The sequence below is a fragment of the Asterias amurensis genome, chromosome 22 (genome assembly GCF_032118995.1).
Source record: "Asterias amurensis chromosome 22, ASM3211899v1".
NCBI lineage: Eukaryota > Metazoa > Echinodermata > Asteroidea > Forcipulatida > Asteriidae > Asterias > Asterias amurensis.
In genome coordinates, this window is record NC_092669.1 from 10930994 (window position 1) to 10949356 (window position 18363).

Consider the following 18363-nt stretch of genomic DNA (forward strand, 5'->3'; position numbering starts at 1 on the left):
GACTAGTCTTAACGGATTTGGATACTTTTTCAAAATGTCCATAGATTTACATTAAACTTACAGGGTTTGAAGATAATGATAGTGGAAAGCTTCCCTTCAAATATTTGTTACTGATGTGCTGTAGTTTTGAGAAATGAGTAAAACAATGTCATGAAAATACGTTTGTAAATGATTAAAATAATTTTCGTCTCATGAGACGAAAATAATTTTCATCTCATGAGACGAAAATAATTTTTAATGACATTGTTTTATTAATTTCCCAAAAACTACAGCACTTCAGCACGTAATATTTTCAGGGAAGCTTTCTACTATCATTATCTTCAAACTGTGCAAGTTTAGTGTAAATCTGTGGACATTGTGTTTTTATTGTCCTACAAAAGTTACACAGACCCTTGAAAACGGGTTGGGAAGAGTTACTCGTCCTTTCTTAGGTTTAGTCTTTTGTTTTTAAAATCTCCTTCAGAAGTGACAACCAAAAAACTGCAAAACTTTGTAGAATTCCAATAATATATTTATTTTAAAAACAAATCACTATGCTCAATGATAGTACAACACCGTATAAAACCATGACAATTATTGATTTAAAATCTATGTGCATTTTCTTCATTCTTTGTAAATATTATTGCAAATCGCTGATACGATATTGTAGATTTAGTTTTATCCACAGTCTAAAGACAAATCGCTCCATTCAGGAGTCAATTGGAAATAAATAAAATAAAGTGGATTAAAAATAACTCAATTTTAACAAAACATCTTTAAACAGCTGCTTTTATACGCATTATATTAATTAGTTAAAATATTCATATTATAGACGATGTGACCAGTGACATCACATGTTTACAAAAGAGCCACAGAACCTGTACTTCCTGCAGGCACGATTTCTACACAGCTCAATGGAAGAAAACATAAATCTTATATTTTATGGAGATTGCACTGTCTAATTCTGATCAACTTTTGATATGATGAAAGGGGGCACATCTTGTCCAAATCTTTTCTAACTTATATACTTTCGTAACCCCTGGATTTATGTGGAAATTATGGCATGAAATGTCAACTTCCTCATGTGACCAGGGCCTAATTTCATAGAGATGCTAAGCACAAAAAATTGCTTAGCATGACATTTCTTCCTTGATAAAAACTGGATGACCAACCAATTTTCCATTTGTTGCATATTGCTTGTGACTGATATTCAGCTGTAGTTTGCTTATCCTGAAAATCACGTGGAAATTTGGTTGGAAATCCTGTTTTTATCAAGGCAAAAATTTCATGTTAAGCAATTTTGTGTGCTTAGCAGCTCTATCAAATTGGGCCCAGTACAGTATCTTGCCTGCCAGACTAGCCAAAGAATGTACAAAGATTACATGGTCTATAACGAAAAATAACAGTATAAAAGTTATCGATATTATCTAGGCATCTGACTAACGTAACCTATGACGTCAAACTTTGTGGAGGTCAAGTGTCAATATTGCACAGTAATTATGAAGGGGGCTTAATGTTCATGACAAGATCGAAACTACTGATTTGGCTTAAAGGCAAAGTCTACATTTGTTTTTTTAATCCGTTCGATTGTTTTAATCCTAGTAGAAATATAAACAACAAAACTAACCTGTGAATTTTCTTTTCAAATTTTGGTCGCGTTTACGAGGTATCGCCGAGTCACAGCGTCCGGTATAAGGAATTTGAATTTGTACTAAATTTTGTTTTGGGAAATAGTATTCTGAAGAACAAAGTTGTTTTGGATTTGCTTTCAAATCTTGTTTTGTTATAACTGCAGAATGGACTTGTACAACTTTAATAAATTGTTTCTTCTGCTGTGCTCTTGTCACGATACTGGATTTTTGTGGGGGAAATTAATTTACAAAGATTAAATTACTTTTTAAAGATTAATAATCGTTAAGGCCCTACATCACATTAAATGTTTCGTGACAATACAAGCATATTTACTGGTATTCATTTATAGAATTTCTATTCCAACTGGCAATTTAGCATTGAAAACATCAAAATTAATTAAAAACAACTTTTTTGTGACATAAACCCTTGTCGGAGCTTTGCTGAGTTCCTTTTTGGAAAGATCATTCTAAGCAAACAAACAAACAAACAAACAAACAAACAAACAGACAGACAGACAGACAGACAGACAGACAACCACAACAACAAAACAACAACAGCAACAACAACAACAACAACAACAACAACAATAACAACAACAACAACAAACCAAAAACAACAAAACAACCCAAACAAACATACAATATACCCTTGTCGGAGCTTTGCTGAGTTCCTTGTTGGAAAGACCATTCTAAGCAAACAAACAAACAAACAAACAAACAAACAAACAAACAAACAAACAGACAGACAGACAGACAGACAGACAGACAGACAGACAGACAGACAGACAGACAGACAGACAGACAGACAGACAGCCAAGAAACAAAACAACAAGACAACAACAACAACCACAACAACAAAACAACAACAAAAACAGCAACAGCAGCAGCAGCAACAACAACAACAACAATAACAACAACAACAACAAACCAAAAACAACAAAACAACCCAAACAAACATACAATCAATTAAACATAGCAATTACTTTAAAATAATGTAATATCGAAAAACAATTTCTTGTAAATTAAAAACTTGAAAATGTCACATCAAATAGATATAAAATACTGCTAACAAAATATGTACAAACCAAAAAGATACCACTTTAACAATATTATGGATTTTTCCTTCGAGATTACATAATTATGATTTATAACAATATTTTGCCTGGTATCATTTGATGATTAGTGATTATTGGTTAATTCTCGGTCAATTTCGGAAAATGAGCAGCCAATTTAACCATCAAGCTAAATAATCATTCAATTTAGCAATTCATCAAAGCAGCATTCAAAGTCGCAGACGCTTCCTGTGGCGTGTGTGTCACGAAAAATAATGACGATACGCTAAATTAAACAGAGTGCTAAAGGAATTTGTCTCGACTCAAAACGAAATAGAATGGCCGAATTCTGAATTTGAAACACAGTAACAACTGGGGAGGCAAAACAGCTTTAATTCGAACGCATGAAAATGAAATCGACTGCTAATTTGCCGAATTTGACCGAGAAAAAAACCTATATTTCCAGGGTTAGCTCTATGCGATAGACTGGTCCTGTTTCACTCAACGAACTCCAGTAATTAGCAAATTTTATGGGAAGGGGTTTGGTGGATGTTGCCGACCCTAAGTTTAATTTTCGTTTTTGAGCTGAAACGTCTCTATGTCCCCAGACTTAAAATAATATGTACATGGCAAGAAGCTGTGGTACCAAACAAACCGAATATATTTTTGTTTAATTAACACGCATTTATCACCGATAGAGGCGCGACGCCATGAAAACCCTGTTGGTGATAGGAACGTTACATCATTTTCAAAAGCCAAAGATATAAGATCACAGACTTACATCAATCTAACACAGTTTAATTTTGATGATAGTAGAAAACATCCGTTATTTCTGTCTGATATAACATATTTAATGCGAAATAAATAAAAATTATTTCCCGTTTAAAGTTTATCGCTCAGTGAGTCCAAAATCTAACCCGTTCGCGATAAAGCGAGAAATGCTGTTACAGAAAAGGTTTGCGAAAAACCATTGTATTATGATAATATCTAAATGAGCTGGGGCAACCTCGTCCATATGGATTACTTTATTTTCAACCATGTTTACAATAGTAAACCCTGGGATGGAAACACCTTACTTGGGCCCTGATTGGACAACGAATTTACAATATTAGAATATGTTCCATATTCATAGGTACAGCCAGCCGCCAGCAACCAACAATGTACAAACAAACTATTAAATCTGGTACCGTACTACGAGATTATGACGAAGATGTGAATTTCGAAAAGTAGCCAGACTATTTAAATGTGCATGCGTATCCAAACATTTTGGATATGCAAATGATCCAATACCAGGGTGAGAGAGCGGTCAACCTTGTAACCGCTCGACACGCCCTGGGGACGAGGTTGGAGCTGGGGTGGTTCTGAAAAAGAACCATATGTTTCAACTCGTCGTTTCGATGAGTATGCTCTATCGTCCTCTTGAAAAAGGCAGTATCCAGTAGTTTACAGGTACCATTAAAGACAGTGGACACTATTGGTAATTGTCAAAGACCAGTCTTCTCACTTGGTGTATCTCAACATATGCACGAAATAACAAACCTGTAAAAATTTGAGCTCAATTGGTCGTCGAACTTGCGAGATATGAATGAAAGAAAAAACACCCTTGTCACACGAAGGTGTGTGCGTTTAGTGGGTTGATTTCGAGACCTCAAGTTCTAAACCTGAGGTCTCGAAATCAAATTCGTGGAAAATTACTTCTTTCTCGGAAACTATGGCACTTCAGAGGGATCCGTTTCTCACAATGTTGTATACCAACCTCTCCCCATTACTCGTTACCAAGAAAGGTTTTATGCTAATAATTATTTTGAGTAATTACCAATAGTGTCCACTGCCTTTAAATGGGCTTGTTGCCTTTTGATTGGGCTATTTGGGCTATAAACGGGCATGATATTCTTCCTACTCTTGTCTGAGTTCCGATTTTGTTTTCAGGGGACTCTTTTGATTGGGCTCTTTGGGCTATAAAACACTCTTGTCTGAGGTCCGATTTTTTCCCCTGGACTCTGGTGCTGCCTGCAAGGATTTTGTTTACAAGATAAAATCTTGACAAAACTTGTAATGTAACTTTCGCTTGACTCTCTCCATGACCTTTGTCTTTCCCCTGGTGTAGTTCCGTAGAGCCCTCGCCATGTTTTGATACGTCATCTGCTCCCTGTTCCCCTTATAGCGCCCCCACATCTCGGCAAAATCATCTTTCCTCGCCGAATGGAAACGGAAGACGCCACTTTGTTTATTGACCCACTCGAGGACGTGATGCATGCTGGGATTGTTCAGGTGAGCCAGAATGAACTTGTACAGGATTGGCTGGCTTCGTTCTGTAAGTGAGTAAGACGTGGACATTTAACCAATAAGAAAAGTCGTTGCAAACTTTGGGTTGGAGTTAAAGTGACTGGTGTTTGAGACTTTCTGTGGTATGGAACTCAAGACAACTATAGTAGTAAACTATCTTGTACAGGATTGGCTGGCTCCGTTATGTTATAAATAAAAAGTCGAAATTTAACCAATAAGAAGAGTCGTTGTAAACTTTGGGTATGCGTAATTTATGTGATTGACGCTTGTACTTAGTATGGTGACTGGTTGAGCACTGAACACGTTTATTACTACTACGAATTGGGTACACGACAAAATGCTTCCGAAGTGTAAACTTTATAGGCGGGTCAACACTCACTTTGTTTTGGTGTCTTGGGTTTCCTTGGCCTCCCCCTCTTTCTCTTCGGCCGTGACACGGAGGACACGCCCATCTCTAGGTCGGGCTCAATGATCAGTGACGAAGCTGTGACGTCACTCTCGTTCCTCGGATAACCTCTGACCGTGAGTGGCAGCCAATTGAACGTTGTTGACGTCACCTCGTTGGTGAGGCATCGTGGATGGCTGCTGTCGATGTCATGTGACGCAAAGTCGTCGCTCATTGGTGGAGAGAGCGGGGCGGGGCTACTCATGTTCGAACCCCAATCAGATTGCATCAAAGGCTGAAATGATTAACATAAATTTGCATACTGTTAATGATTAACTTAGTGGGTTCCATAAACGCTAACTAACATACACAACAAAAACCCGAAAACAACAATAACAACAACAACAGCAGCCGCAGCAACAGCAACGACGCGACAACAACAACCGAAACAGGCAACAACAACAACCAGGACAATAACAACAACAGCAGCAGCAGTAGCAGCAAAAGCAATGTGAACAACAACGACAACAACAACAACAACAACAACAACAACAACAACAACAACAACAACAACAACAAAAACAACAACAACAACAACAACAGCAGCAGAAACAACAAAAGCAACAACAACAACAAAAGCAACAACAACTGCATCACTAAAGAGCATTGAACATTTAATAACTGCTTCATTTCAGGCTTCTTCTCCTGAAGACGAGCAGAGTATACTGTTCGAAACGTCGAAACCAAACCGGCGCTTCTCGGAGCCAGCACTCACTTCACAGAGAATTATTACTTGGTTGTATCCAAACGTTTACTATAGGTTTTCTCGGTCAAATTCGGCAAATGAGCAGTCAATTTCATTTTCATGCGTTCGAATTAAAGCTGTTTTGCCTCTCCAGTTGGTCCCGCGTTTCAAATTCAGAATTCGGCCATTCAATTTCGTTTTGGGTCGAGTCAAATTCCTTTAGCACCATGTTCAATTTAGCGTAGCGTCATTCTTTTTCGTGACACACACGCCTCAAGAAGTGTCTGCGAATTTTGAATGCTGCTTTAATGAATTGTTAAATTGAATGATTATTTTGTTAACTCGAATGACGCAACATTACATTTGACTAATCCCAAAACGAAATCGAATGACCCTTTTGAGTAGCATTCGATTTTGCGCGAAATAAAATAGCTTGGTGGTTAAATTGGCTGCTCATTTTCCGAAATTGACCGAGAAAACCTATATTATCTATAGTTTATTCTTAGACATTAAAATGTTTTTTTATTTATTTTAAAGTGCAGGCATATTTTGGATAGTCAGTCAATATTTAATTTTTATAGAAATCAACATTTGGAAGGTCAGTTGAACACAGTTTCGGGGAATCGATCTATTTATTATTCTGCCTTGATCTTCAACAAATAATATTCGTTTTATATCTGCGCTGACCTTTTCAGTGATAAATGCAATTGATACGCAGTAGACTTTTGTTTGGCAGTTTGTCAGAAGTATACACCAGCCGAAAACAAAATTGAAGACTTTGTTTGGCATTTTGTCAGAAGTATAAACCAGCCGCAGAAATGTACGGTATTTTCGTAACCACCGGTTGTGGTCTTGATTAAATCAATCCATGGCAAGCCATTCAATACAATTTAATCTCTTGGTTTTCAGTCCAAAAAGGGAACTTATTGCTGGAAAAATAATTGGATGTTTCCGGAGTTTTTACCTTATTTGGCATCGATGTGACTATTAGAAATACAATATTGTTCTTATAATCCTATACCTTGAACATCAACCATAAGTCAACACTAGATAACGGGGACTGTTACTAGATCTTGCAATTAAATAGTACACTGTGCCTGCTTTTTTCCCTTTCTATTATTTAATTATAAATATTGCTATTGATATTATTTTCCTGACTGACAGTAAAATTTAATTGTGTTGTGACCCGGTCTTCACCGTTTGATATTGACCGGGTTTGTGGCTGGTCGGTGTTAATGGACCAATGGATAAAGGAGAAGTCCATTAACGGCGTCCAACCACAAACAAAATCACTGACCCCTGTTAATTGACACATAAGACGTGTGGATTAGTCCAGCTTAGGACTTCGTGGCATATGCTCACCTAAATAACAACGGCTTTGTATTACTTTATATGCATCTTAAAGCACACAAACTTGTGCAACAAGGGCGTTTTTCTTTCATTATTCTCTTGCAACTTCGAGTACAAATGTTCACAGGTTTGTTATTTTGTGCATGTTGGAATACACTAAAATGAGAAGACTGGTCTTTGACAATTAAAACATGTGTCCAATGCATTTAAAAGAATTCAACAATCTGTTTTTTGACTTACTTGTGTTCCTGCTAACGTGTTGATTAGCTTGTGCTTGATGTCTTCTAGGCGGTAGATATCTTTCTGTACGCCGTATAAATCATCCTGCATCTCTCGACTTTCGGGAAAGTCTTCAGAAGGAAATAAAAAAAAATAAAACATAAGTTTGTTTTTATTGAAATCAGTATTTTAACTTCTGGGTAGTTGTTACTTGACTGGCGTCGTGTGTTGTCGAATTTAAAGGGAACACTGATGTCAGAAGGAAATTTCAATCATTTCTAAACCTGGCAAATTCAATTTCATTTAATAATAATAATAATAATTGTGGCTACTTATATAGCGTACACGTCCGTCACCCAATGACGCTCCTGGCACTGTAGTATGTATTTCCTGCAAGATGTGGGACTACGTTTGAATTATGATACCTAATTCTGATAGCACCATGTAATGTTTTACAAGGTGCCGTGGCGCAATTTGCTGCCGATCGGACCAGGAACACTGGGGCGAGCCCCTTCTCTGTTACTGCACTGGGTTCGTTTACATGCGTTACATAACACCAACGGCTTAACGTCCCATCCGAAGGACGAAGCAATGGTTAAGTGTCTTGCTTAAGGACACAAGTGTCACTGTTGGGGATTCGAACCCACACTCTGCTGATCAGAAACACCAGAGTTTGAATTCGGTGCTCTTAACACACTTGAAAACGTGTGCATATGCAGCCCACAGTTAAAAAAAAAGGAATACATTATTTCATGCATGAATAATCGTAAATACTATACTGGCCAAAAACGCTATTGAGAGAATACAAAGAACGATTTTCAGTTTAAAATATGGGAGGAAAATCCTCGAGAATTTTTCTGAAGGAAACCAAATCAGGAATGAACATCGTGGGATACAAACATGGTCTTAAAGGTGGAAGGCGAGGAAAGAAACCACTAGGTCCAATGTCATAGAGCTGCTTAAACAGAAAATACTGCTTATAGACAACTTCTGCTTAGCTAAAATAAGCAGAAAACAAGCCACAGGTAGATAATGTGAGATGGTGTTTTTGTTGATAACTTTTTTTCTGATCAGCATAATTTGTTGTGCTTTTTAGCTACTTGTTTGTGCTTAAGTTGGGGAGGTAGTGCTTTCTGCTCTACCGGCCAGGCCTCTGACGGATGGTACCCAAGCCTACATTCATATGAACTGTAAAGGGGGTAACCCTGTTTCAGCCCTAGGAGTAGGTGGCAACGGCCCCTGGATATCCTGTAGCCAACACCCTGAATAGGCCTTCAGAGTAGGTATTTTGGTTAGTAACCTTATTCTGATAAGCATACATTTGTAGTGCTTAGCTACTTTTTGTGCTTAAGCAGATCTATGAAATTGGGCCCTGCTTAGTGTCCATTAACTCTTTGTTAGCAACTATATCCAGTATGATTTGTTTATGAGGGGTTTGCGGTTACACCATGTGGTAAATCCGTTTTGAGTAGTGCTATAGTTCTGAAAAGAACTTATGCCCACCAATTTTATCCCCAAAGTTCGGCTTACCATTCAACCACCTTCGGAAGTTTTCGTGTATCAGGTCGCCATTCGGTCCGAACAGCCTACAGAAATCGTCGCTTGACCATTGGGTCAGCGTTCGGCCGTCCAGCGGACAATCGTAGAGTTTGACCCGAAAGTCTCCGAAGATCTGCAGGTCAAAGGTCGTGGTTAGCCACGTGACCCAAGAGTTCACGTGGTCAACTGTCCAATCGAGTGGATCTGAAACGGTCAAGATTTAATGAGTTTAGGTTTTAGGGTTAAAACAGTTTTGTAGCGACGTGCTCGACCTTTGGATTTTTAGACGGTTATAGCTATAACTACAACCCCAACAACCAAATAAAGTTAACGCCTTATTTACTTGGTGAAAGTCTAAATAATAGAAAAGGGGGTGTCCCTTTTAAAGACGGGAAAGTCCCACCAGCTGGCAACAATCCAACTTGTAATCATTCAGAAAGATTAAAAACAAAAGATCTGGGGTATGATAATAAAGCGATCAGCTTGAAAGTTCGCGTCCAAAATTTTACCAAAAGAGGGTATGAGTGCGAGGAAGCAGAAAGCATTGAATAGCGGATACGGCTGTGAGTTGTGACTGTGGCTTAATCGTTACTAAGGCTCGGAAGCACATGCCACTCCTAGCAACACCCTTAGTAACAGCCAGAAGCCGTAGCCTCAAATCACCATATTATGCAGTTACATGACCCTGACAAAATACTCCAACTAAAAACTAGCATCTTTCATTTTGAAAATTAAGGATTTACTCAAATTTGCGTGAGAAGTGTTTTTTTTTTAAAGTTTTTGGCATCAAGTGTTGGACGTCCTATTGGGTCCAGAAATGCCGATCAAATTTTGAATAAATTAAACAAAAAATACATATTATATAAATAATCTTATTGTTAGGAGGGGTGTCAGAATAAAGTTTGAAACCCCAAGTGTTGGACACCGTTGGAACGCTCTTTTCCTACTGAACACAGAAATACTGACCGCCATTTTGAAAAATGCAAAAAAGTTACTATTAATTTTGGGAGTTGTGTCAAGATGATATTTGAAACCCCAAGTGCTGGGTACCGTTGTAAAGCTCTTGTCCTACTGAACCCAAATCTGCTAACCGCAATTTTGGAAAAGTGAAAATTGCTACTCTGATTTGTTGGGGGGTGTTGCTATTTATGATGGTGTTTCTAATTGTAACTTTATTTTTGTGAGGGAGGGGTTTTTCATACCTGGTGGAACACCCAGTCGAAATCTGGCGTCCAGCTTGTCCTCTTGCGTCTTACGTAACTTATCTGCGTCTAGAATAAAATTCAAGATGGACTCCGGACATGCGCTCTCCTACAAAATAAAAGATAATTGCACATCTTTGAATTGTTCAATGAAACCATATTGTTGTTGCTGTTGTTGTGGCTTAAATGTTTGTTAACAAATCCTACTATTAATAGAAGTAAATCGAATTATACAAATTCAATTTCCAACAATCAATGATTAAATCATTCAAACATTGTAATAATTATTTGGTTTCCTTTGAGTCAAAGAGTAGGATGTAGCCTAATAGTTTTGTATTAGTTTATAGTTGTCCCACCAAAAGTATAACAACAGCAGGGTCTTTCTCTTACACAACACATGCGGCGAGGTAAATTAGTGTAAAAGCATGGCAGTCAGAGAGAGGGGGTGGGGCAGAAAGCACGCATACAAGTAGGTTTTGTATGTTTTGCAAATTAACTTCTAAAGATTAAAAACAAAATTCGACCGTCATCTTGTACTGAACACGTTTTTAACAAGAAAATACCAAACCATGTACTTAAATTATTTGATGCGTGAATGCATAACTGATCTATCTCAGAAAATGAATTTACTTTCGATTCATAATGAGTTTCAATCAAATCAATGAATGCTCTCTACAAAACTGATGATGCATCGATTGTCCATCAGTAACCGTAAAGTAAACACAATAATGCTTCCGAAACAACCCTAATAAATAAAGCTTAAAGGCATAATTTAATCCTTTGATAAAATTGCCTCCAAATATGGTTTTCAGAATCGAGTGGGTAGATTCGCTTTGTTTGCCGGGCTTTGTCCAGAACTCCCGGCTGATGAGGAGGCGGGGATTTGACGCTGAGCAACGGCGGTCTTTCCAGGGCAGACGGGACAGCTTCGGGGAGTTTCGGTTTTGAGAAAAATGGTTGTGATCACGCATCGAAAATCTGATAATTCTTTGGGTAAAGTAGTTTAGAATCCCCACGCCTGCGTTTTTTATTGTGAGAACATCATGCCTTTAAAAGGTAAAGTAATATATAGATTGTCAACTACCCAAAATTTTAAAGGGACACGTTACGGACGAGTTGGTCTATGAAAAGCGTTTGAAACCGATTGTTATGAAATACTGGGATAGAAAGATGATTTAAAAGTAGAATATAACGATCCACACAAACATGCCTCGAAATTGCGTGGTTACTTTTTCTTTGTGGACTAACACGGTCGGCCGTTTTATGGCGTCAAAAACTTGACTCCATAAAATGGCGTGCCATATTAGTTCACGACGTATAAGGAAAACCATCCAAATGCGATTCATGTTTGTGTGAATCATTATAATTCTACTTTTGAAACAACTTTCTAACTATATGCATTTTATAACAAACGGTTTCAAACGCTTTTCATAGACCAACTCGTCCGAACTAAGGCAATGTTCCCCTTCACGACCGTACAAACTGATTTGGTGAGAAACACGACTGCTGCCGTTTAAAGGCAGTGGACACTATTGGTAATTGTCAAAGACTAGCCTTCACAGTTGATGTATCTCAACATAACTATGCATAAAATAACAAACCTGTGAAAACTTGAGCTCAATCGATCATCAAAGTTGCGAGATAATAATGAAAGAAGAAAACACCCTTGTCACACGAAGTTGTGTGCGTTTAGCTGGTTGATTTTGAGACCTCAAGTTCTTGAGGTCTCGAAATCAAATTCGTGGAAAATTACTTCTCTCTCCAAAACTATGGCACTTCAGAGGGAGCTGTTTCTCACAATGTTTTATACCACCAACCTCTCTCCATTACTTGTCACCAAGAAAGGTTTTATGCTAATAATTATTTTTAGTAATTACCAATAGTGTCCACTGCCGTTTAAGGTATAACTATTTTGAGAAAAGATTCCTTTCGAATGTACATGTATGTTGTTTGGAAATCTTACAGTCGTTTTTTCGGTACAAGTAGCTTGGATTTATATTTTTCTTCAATAATGTATCCCACGTCAATCGATTTTAATTTCACCAGGATTCGGGAAAGCACTGAGTAAAAGGTTTTAGGTTTTCATATTAAGTGGTTCTCAGAGGTAAATTATTTACAGTAAAGATTGTTATGGTATGATTTTCACAATTAATATGCGTTCGGACAAAATTTAAACATTTACTGTTGTTTTAAAAGGTGCTGCAGAGCACTCGGCAGTCACTGCCAAAACACCGGGTGAGCCCTTCTCTATCGATTTTGTGTGTAACTGGGTTATGTTCGATGTGCGCTACACAACACACGGGACCTACGACTTTACGTCCAATCCGAAGGATGCAGCAATAATGGTTAAGTGTCTTGATTAGGGACACAAGGCGTCAAGACAGGGACTCGAACCCACACTCAGAAACACAAGGGTCCGTTGCTTTGGACCACGTAACGGCGACGTCACAAAATAACCAATAATCGTTCAGTTTCTTACTAGCTCGTTCAAAACATTTCTTAGAGGGATCGTGGGCGTGGCACTTTTGATTATTATTGGAAGAGGTTAATGTCGTACCTTCACGTGATCCAGCTCGCATTCCTGCTGACCATCGTCGAATTCAGCCCCGTATAGGGATCCCTCTGAGGCGCAGACGATTCCTGGTTGGTAAAAATGGAGCGGTCCCTCCATTTAGATAGTTGAACGCGTCACCAAAGTACCGAGATCTGCCAGAGAATACAATTATTTCAAAGATATTAACTTTAAGTTCACTGGTCATTGGTATCACAAGAAAAATTGAGGGGAAAAAGAGGAAGGAACGGAAAAAAGACAATAACAAAAACATACCATTCAAATCTCAGGTTTTGGTATAATCCTTTTTTTTCTAATAACAAGTAACACACCATGATGAAAATAACACCCCTGTTGCACAAATGTGTGTGTTTTCAGATGACTAACAAAATACTTCAGGCCTGAAGTCTTTTAATATTTAAGTGGGAAATTATCTCTTTCTAAAAAAACTGCGTTACTTCAGAGGGGGCCGTTTCCAAGTAAGTTTTTATGCTAACAGTTATATTATGAATAATTACCAAAAGTGTCCAGTGCCTTTAAAGGCAGTGGACACTATTGTTAATTGTCAAAGACCAGTCTTCTCACCTGGTGTATCTCAACATATGCATAAAATAACAAACCTGTGAAATTTTGAGCTTAATTGGTCGTCTGAGTTGCGAGATAACACCGTTGTCACACGAAGTTGTGTGATTTCAGATGCTTGATTTCGAGACCTCAAAATTCCTGGAAAATTACTTCTTTCTCGAAAACTACGCCATTTCAGAGAAAGCCGTTTCTGACAATGTTTTATTCCATCAACAGCTCTCCATTGCTCAGTACCAAGTAAATGTTTATGCTAAAACTATTTTGAATAATAGTGTCCACTGCCTTTAAAGCAATTCTGGTCCACTGAACATTTTGATCCACAAGCTCTCTGTGGTCTTGTAGATTTCCACCCAAACTCGAGCCCATAATTTGCTAATAGGAAAATCGCGTGCACACAAGCCTCTTATTGGCCCAATTTCATTTTGAGCCGCGTAAGCACAGACAGTAGCTAAGCACAACAAAATTATGCTTACCAAAATATGGTTACCAACCAAAATGCCATCTTTCACAGTGTGCAGTCTGTGATTGGTCTACTGCTAATGTTTGCTTAGCAGAAACCATTTAAAGGCAGTGGACACTATTGGCAATTGTCAAAGACTAGACTTCACAGTTGGTGTATCTTAACATATGCATAAAATATGTAACCTGTGAAAATTTGAGCTCAATCGGTCATCAAAGTTGCGAGATAATAATGAAAGAAGAAAACACCCTAGTCACACGAAGTTGTATGCGTTTAGATGGTTGATTTCGAGACCTCAAATTCTAAATCTGAGGTCTCAAAATCAAATTCGTGGAAAATTACTTCTTTCTCAAAAACTATGGCACTTCAGAGGGAGCCGTTTCTCACAATGTTTTATACCATCAACCTCTCCCCATTACTCGTCACCAAGAAAGGTTTTATGCTAATAATTATTTTGAGCAATTACCAATAGTGCCACTGCCTTTAAGGTTATTGTGCATGTTTACAGCTCTATGGTCTTGTAAATTTCCACCCAAACTCTAGCACATATATTGCTAATAGGAAAATCGCGTCCACTTAGCCGCTAACAATCAGGAGGTTTGATCGAAACGGAGTTTAGTTTTGAATCGGAACAAATTGAACCCCAAATCCGCCGGTAGTTTCTCTTTCAATGTTTTGGGAGAGCTTATGTGAGTTTCGATCTTTGCTGGATTGCGTGTAATTAAAGAAAACAAATGTACACTGTGCAGGCAGCTGTGTTTCGCAGCAGGAATAATCTATTAACAGTTACTTTATTGAACTACTCGACGTTTCGTTCAGTATGCTCTGCTCGTCTTCCTGAGGACGAGCGGAGTATATACTGAACGAAACGTCGAGACCTTTAACAAAACAGCTCCTCGTACAATTCAAGGGCTTAAAGGCAGTGGACACTATTGGTAATTACTCAAAATAATTGTTAGCATAAAACGTTACTTGGTAACGAGTAATAGGGAGAGGTTGATGGTATAAAACATTGTGAGAAACGGCTCCCTCTGAAGTGACGTAGTTTTCGAGAAAGAAGTAATTTTCCACGAATTTGATTTCGAGACCTCAGATTTAGAATATTTTGAGGTCTCGAAATTAAACATCTGAAAGCGCACAACTTCGTTTGACAAGGGTTTATTTTTCTTTCATAGTTATCTTGATTTTTTTTTTCATCCTTGATTTTTATTTTTGTAAGAATTGTTTTTTAGACTTATTATCAAGGAAATATACCTTGAGACAATGACATTGTTTTTCTTTCCAGCAATTAACAGTTTCGATTTCGAGAGACATATTTTGTTATGATTATGATTAGTGCTTATATATTTCTAGTAAAGAAACCAAGGATGCCTCAAAAGTGAAGTTTGTCACTGGAGCTCGCAAGCCCGAGGAACTTAAACCGGGGTGCTCTCTACGGGACCAGAAACAACGATTATTATTCTCTACTCGGTGAATAATAATATCGAAGTCTTATATAGCGCATGTATCTACCAAACAAGGTACTGAAGGCGCTGAGGTTGCAGTGATTAATTCTTAGACCCAATTGTTTAGCACCTTTACGACGTATACAGCAGCCACAGCCAGGAACACCGGGGCAAACCCCTTCTCTTTTCGATAAGTGCACTGGGTTCTTTTACATTCGTTACACAACACATGGAACCAACGGCTTTACGTCCCATCCGAAGGACGAAGCAATGGTTAAGTGTCTTGCTTAAGGACACAAGTGTCAAGGCTGGGTTCTTTAAAATGCAGTGCTAAGCACATTTAGGACCTATGGCTTATAGGCACTGGACACAATTAGTAATTACTCAAAATAGTTATTAGCATAAACCTTACTTGGTAACGAACAATGGAGAGAGGTTGATAGTATAAAACATTGTGAGAAACGGCTCCCTCTAAAGTAACGTAGTTTTCGAGAAAGAATGATTTCTTTTTACGAAATTGATTTCGAGACCTCAAAAATCAAGCATCTGAAAGCACACAACTTCGTGTGACAAGGTTTTTTTTTATTCTTTCATTATTATCTCGCAACTTCGACACCAGTCGATGCGTTTTATGCATATGTTGAGGTACACTAAGTGAGAAGACTGGTCTTTGACAAAATATTACCAATGGTAAAATATGGGAACATGTGGGGGGGGGGGGGGGGGGGGACACCCTTAGCTCACATACACGCTATAAGCACTCGTGCGTGAACAAGCAGCGCTGACATTTTTTGTCCCGCACGAATGCTCGTCAAATACGGCACCTAAAATGTAGGTTGGAAATGGTATATTGTAGTTAATGGTTCCCCAACTCTGATACAATCCAATCTGTAAATTACATTTATATCTCACTTACATTGTTGATTTATTTATTGACTTGAAATGAATGGACTTCTAAGACAAGATATAAGAACAGTCTCAAGAGATCGGCCGTATACTCCCAAGGGAGCTGGGATTGTTTAAGGATTGATTTTAGGCCAAGTGACAAGGGGTAATAATGTGGGTTTTTTTTTGGTATGCAAGTCGCCTGACACACAAGGCCTGAAAGCCACCTCAAGGTGTGGGCTACAATTATTTGTTTCCAGAGGTCGTTGCCACCTACTCCTAGGGCTGAAACAGGGTCACCCCCTTTACAGTCCATACGGATGTAGGCTTGGGTACCATCAATCAGAAGCCTGGCCGGTAGAGCAGAAAGCACTACCTCCCAATTTAAAGTTGGGAGCGCTTAGGTGTGTGTAAAGCGCTATATCAAAAACGACTTTTATTATTGCTATAATTTATCAATTGCATCCAAATGTGAAACAATATTTTCAAAATAATTTAGAAATTCCCACCCAAAATTAACATACCATTGGAGTGAAACTTGTGTGTACAGCAGATACTTACATTGTTTTTAATTGTTTGAGATTTATGCATTTCTTACCCAAGATATGAAATCCATTACACCCGAAAGTAAAACAATAGTTTGGTATTCCAAATATTTTAGACATTTCCAAAATTAACGCCCCCAATGAAAAGGAACGTACTTGTGTATGAGAAAGCAGATCTAGGACAGTAAGTTCTCTAAATTGTGATTAAAATCGGGAAGAAAATGTTGCCCGCGTTTAATTATTGATATTGGATGCGGAAATGTCTTAAACAAATAAGAAACATGTAACAAACAGAAATGCAAAAAAAACTAACTAACAACGTAATAGGATAGTATACTTACTGCCTATAGATGATATGTAGGGTCTGTGATGATGCAAAACTAAAAAGTCCGAGAGTATCGAAAGATTGAGGAGAGAGACACTGATTCTGCCCCCGTGCTCTGGTGTCTTTTCCCCCGTTGCAAGTGCTCCCTGCTCTCAGTGACTTCCGAACTATATCAGGGAGTATTTTTTTAACAAGATGGAATTGGATAAAGCATAGGGTGGTAACGATAGCCTGGCTCTTTCATCTGGCTGCATACCAGCCACGTGTGGAAGGAGCACAAAAGGATAACCACAGCTAGAGTAAGACCCGGAAATACCTCGCAATTTTTTTCTCCATTTTTAAAGCCAGATTTACATTTTGCTTTTCACGTACACCCCAAAGTCAACAAAAGCTGTAAAGAAGAGTTTCACGTGCTCCAAGGCTACGATTGTGATTGGCTGCCTTTTGTTCGTGCACGGTGCTACTTCATCATTACATCATGTTTGGAAATACACATGGGAAATCCCCTTTTTCGTTTTGGACCCTTTTTTCCTTTCTTGAATTTTTTTTTGTCAAAAGTCATCTGAGCGTGATCATGAGTTGAAGTCAATTGCCTGATAATGAAATCATAGGTTGGTTTTTATTCCTTCACAAAGGAACACAGGGGGGGAAAAATCGGGGAATTTATTCCATGTTCCAGTCCAAAACACACCATACTAAACTGCTCTCTCTAATGCTGGGATCTCGGTGTTTAAGTCCTGTTCACACGGCGGTTACAAAAACAGTCCTTCATTGTCACAATCTTTCAGATATTTGCTACGTACTTGAACTTTACCATTAGAAATGTCAGGCCTTTTGAAAAGGACATCCCCCATCCCATACCCAGCTTATTTTCATAGCGCTGCTTAAGCACAAAAGGATGCTAAGCACAACACAATTATGCTTACCAGAATACGATTACCAGCTATACTATCATGAGTTTGTGATTGGTATAAATTTCTGCTTAATGGCAGATATCAGTTAAGCAAAATTATGTTTCTGCTTAAGCAGCTCTGAAAATTGGGTCCTGGCTGTCGGCATTCCAGCAGAGATCTGTTAAGCAATATTATATTTTTGCTTAAGCAGCTCTGAAAATCTGGCCCTGGCTGTCGGCATTCCATATCTCGAACACAGTGACTAAAAAAAACAACGTATGTACTG

The 18363-nt window shown here is 38.3% G+C and overlaps 1 protein-coding gene across 1 annotated transcript; it reads right to left on the reverse strand.

Moving 5' to 3' along the window:
- Positions 1–398: 398 nt before the first annotated feature.
- LOC139953962 (ETS homologous factor-like) lies at positions 399–17340 on the reverse strand. The gene is made up of 7 exons (XM_071953578.1): positions 17201–17340; positions 12946–13094; positions 10389–10497; positions 9178–9390; positions 7669–7778; positions 5328–5628; positions 399–4974 (listed from the first exon to the last, which is right to left on the reverse strand). The coding sequence occupies exons 2-7, from the start codon at positions 13057–13059 to the stop codon at positions 4688–4690; spliced, it is 1134 nt and encodes a 377-aa protein (XP_071809679.1). The 5' UTR covers positions 13060–13094; positions 17201–17340; the 3' UTR covers positions 399–4687.
- Positions 17341–18363: the final 1023 nt, after the last annotated feature.

Coding starts and splice junctions, on each gene's coding strand:
- LOC139953962 (XM_071953578.1), bottom strand. CDS start 13,059: ATGGAGGGACCGCTCCATTTTTACCAACCAGGAATCGTCTGCGCCTCA. Junction 7,779..9,177: donor CTTCCGAAGGTGGTTGAATG/GTAAGCCGAACT, acceptor TTCCTTCTGAAG/ACTTTCCCGAAAGTCGAGAG. Junction 5,629..7,668: donor ACACGTTAGCAGGAACACAA/GTAAGTCAAAAA, acceptor TAATCATTTCAG/CCTTTGATGCAATCTGATTG.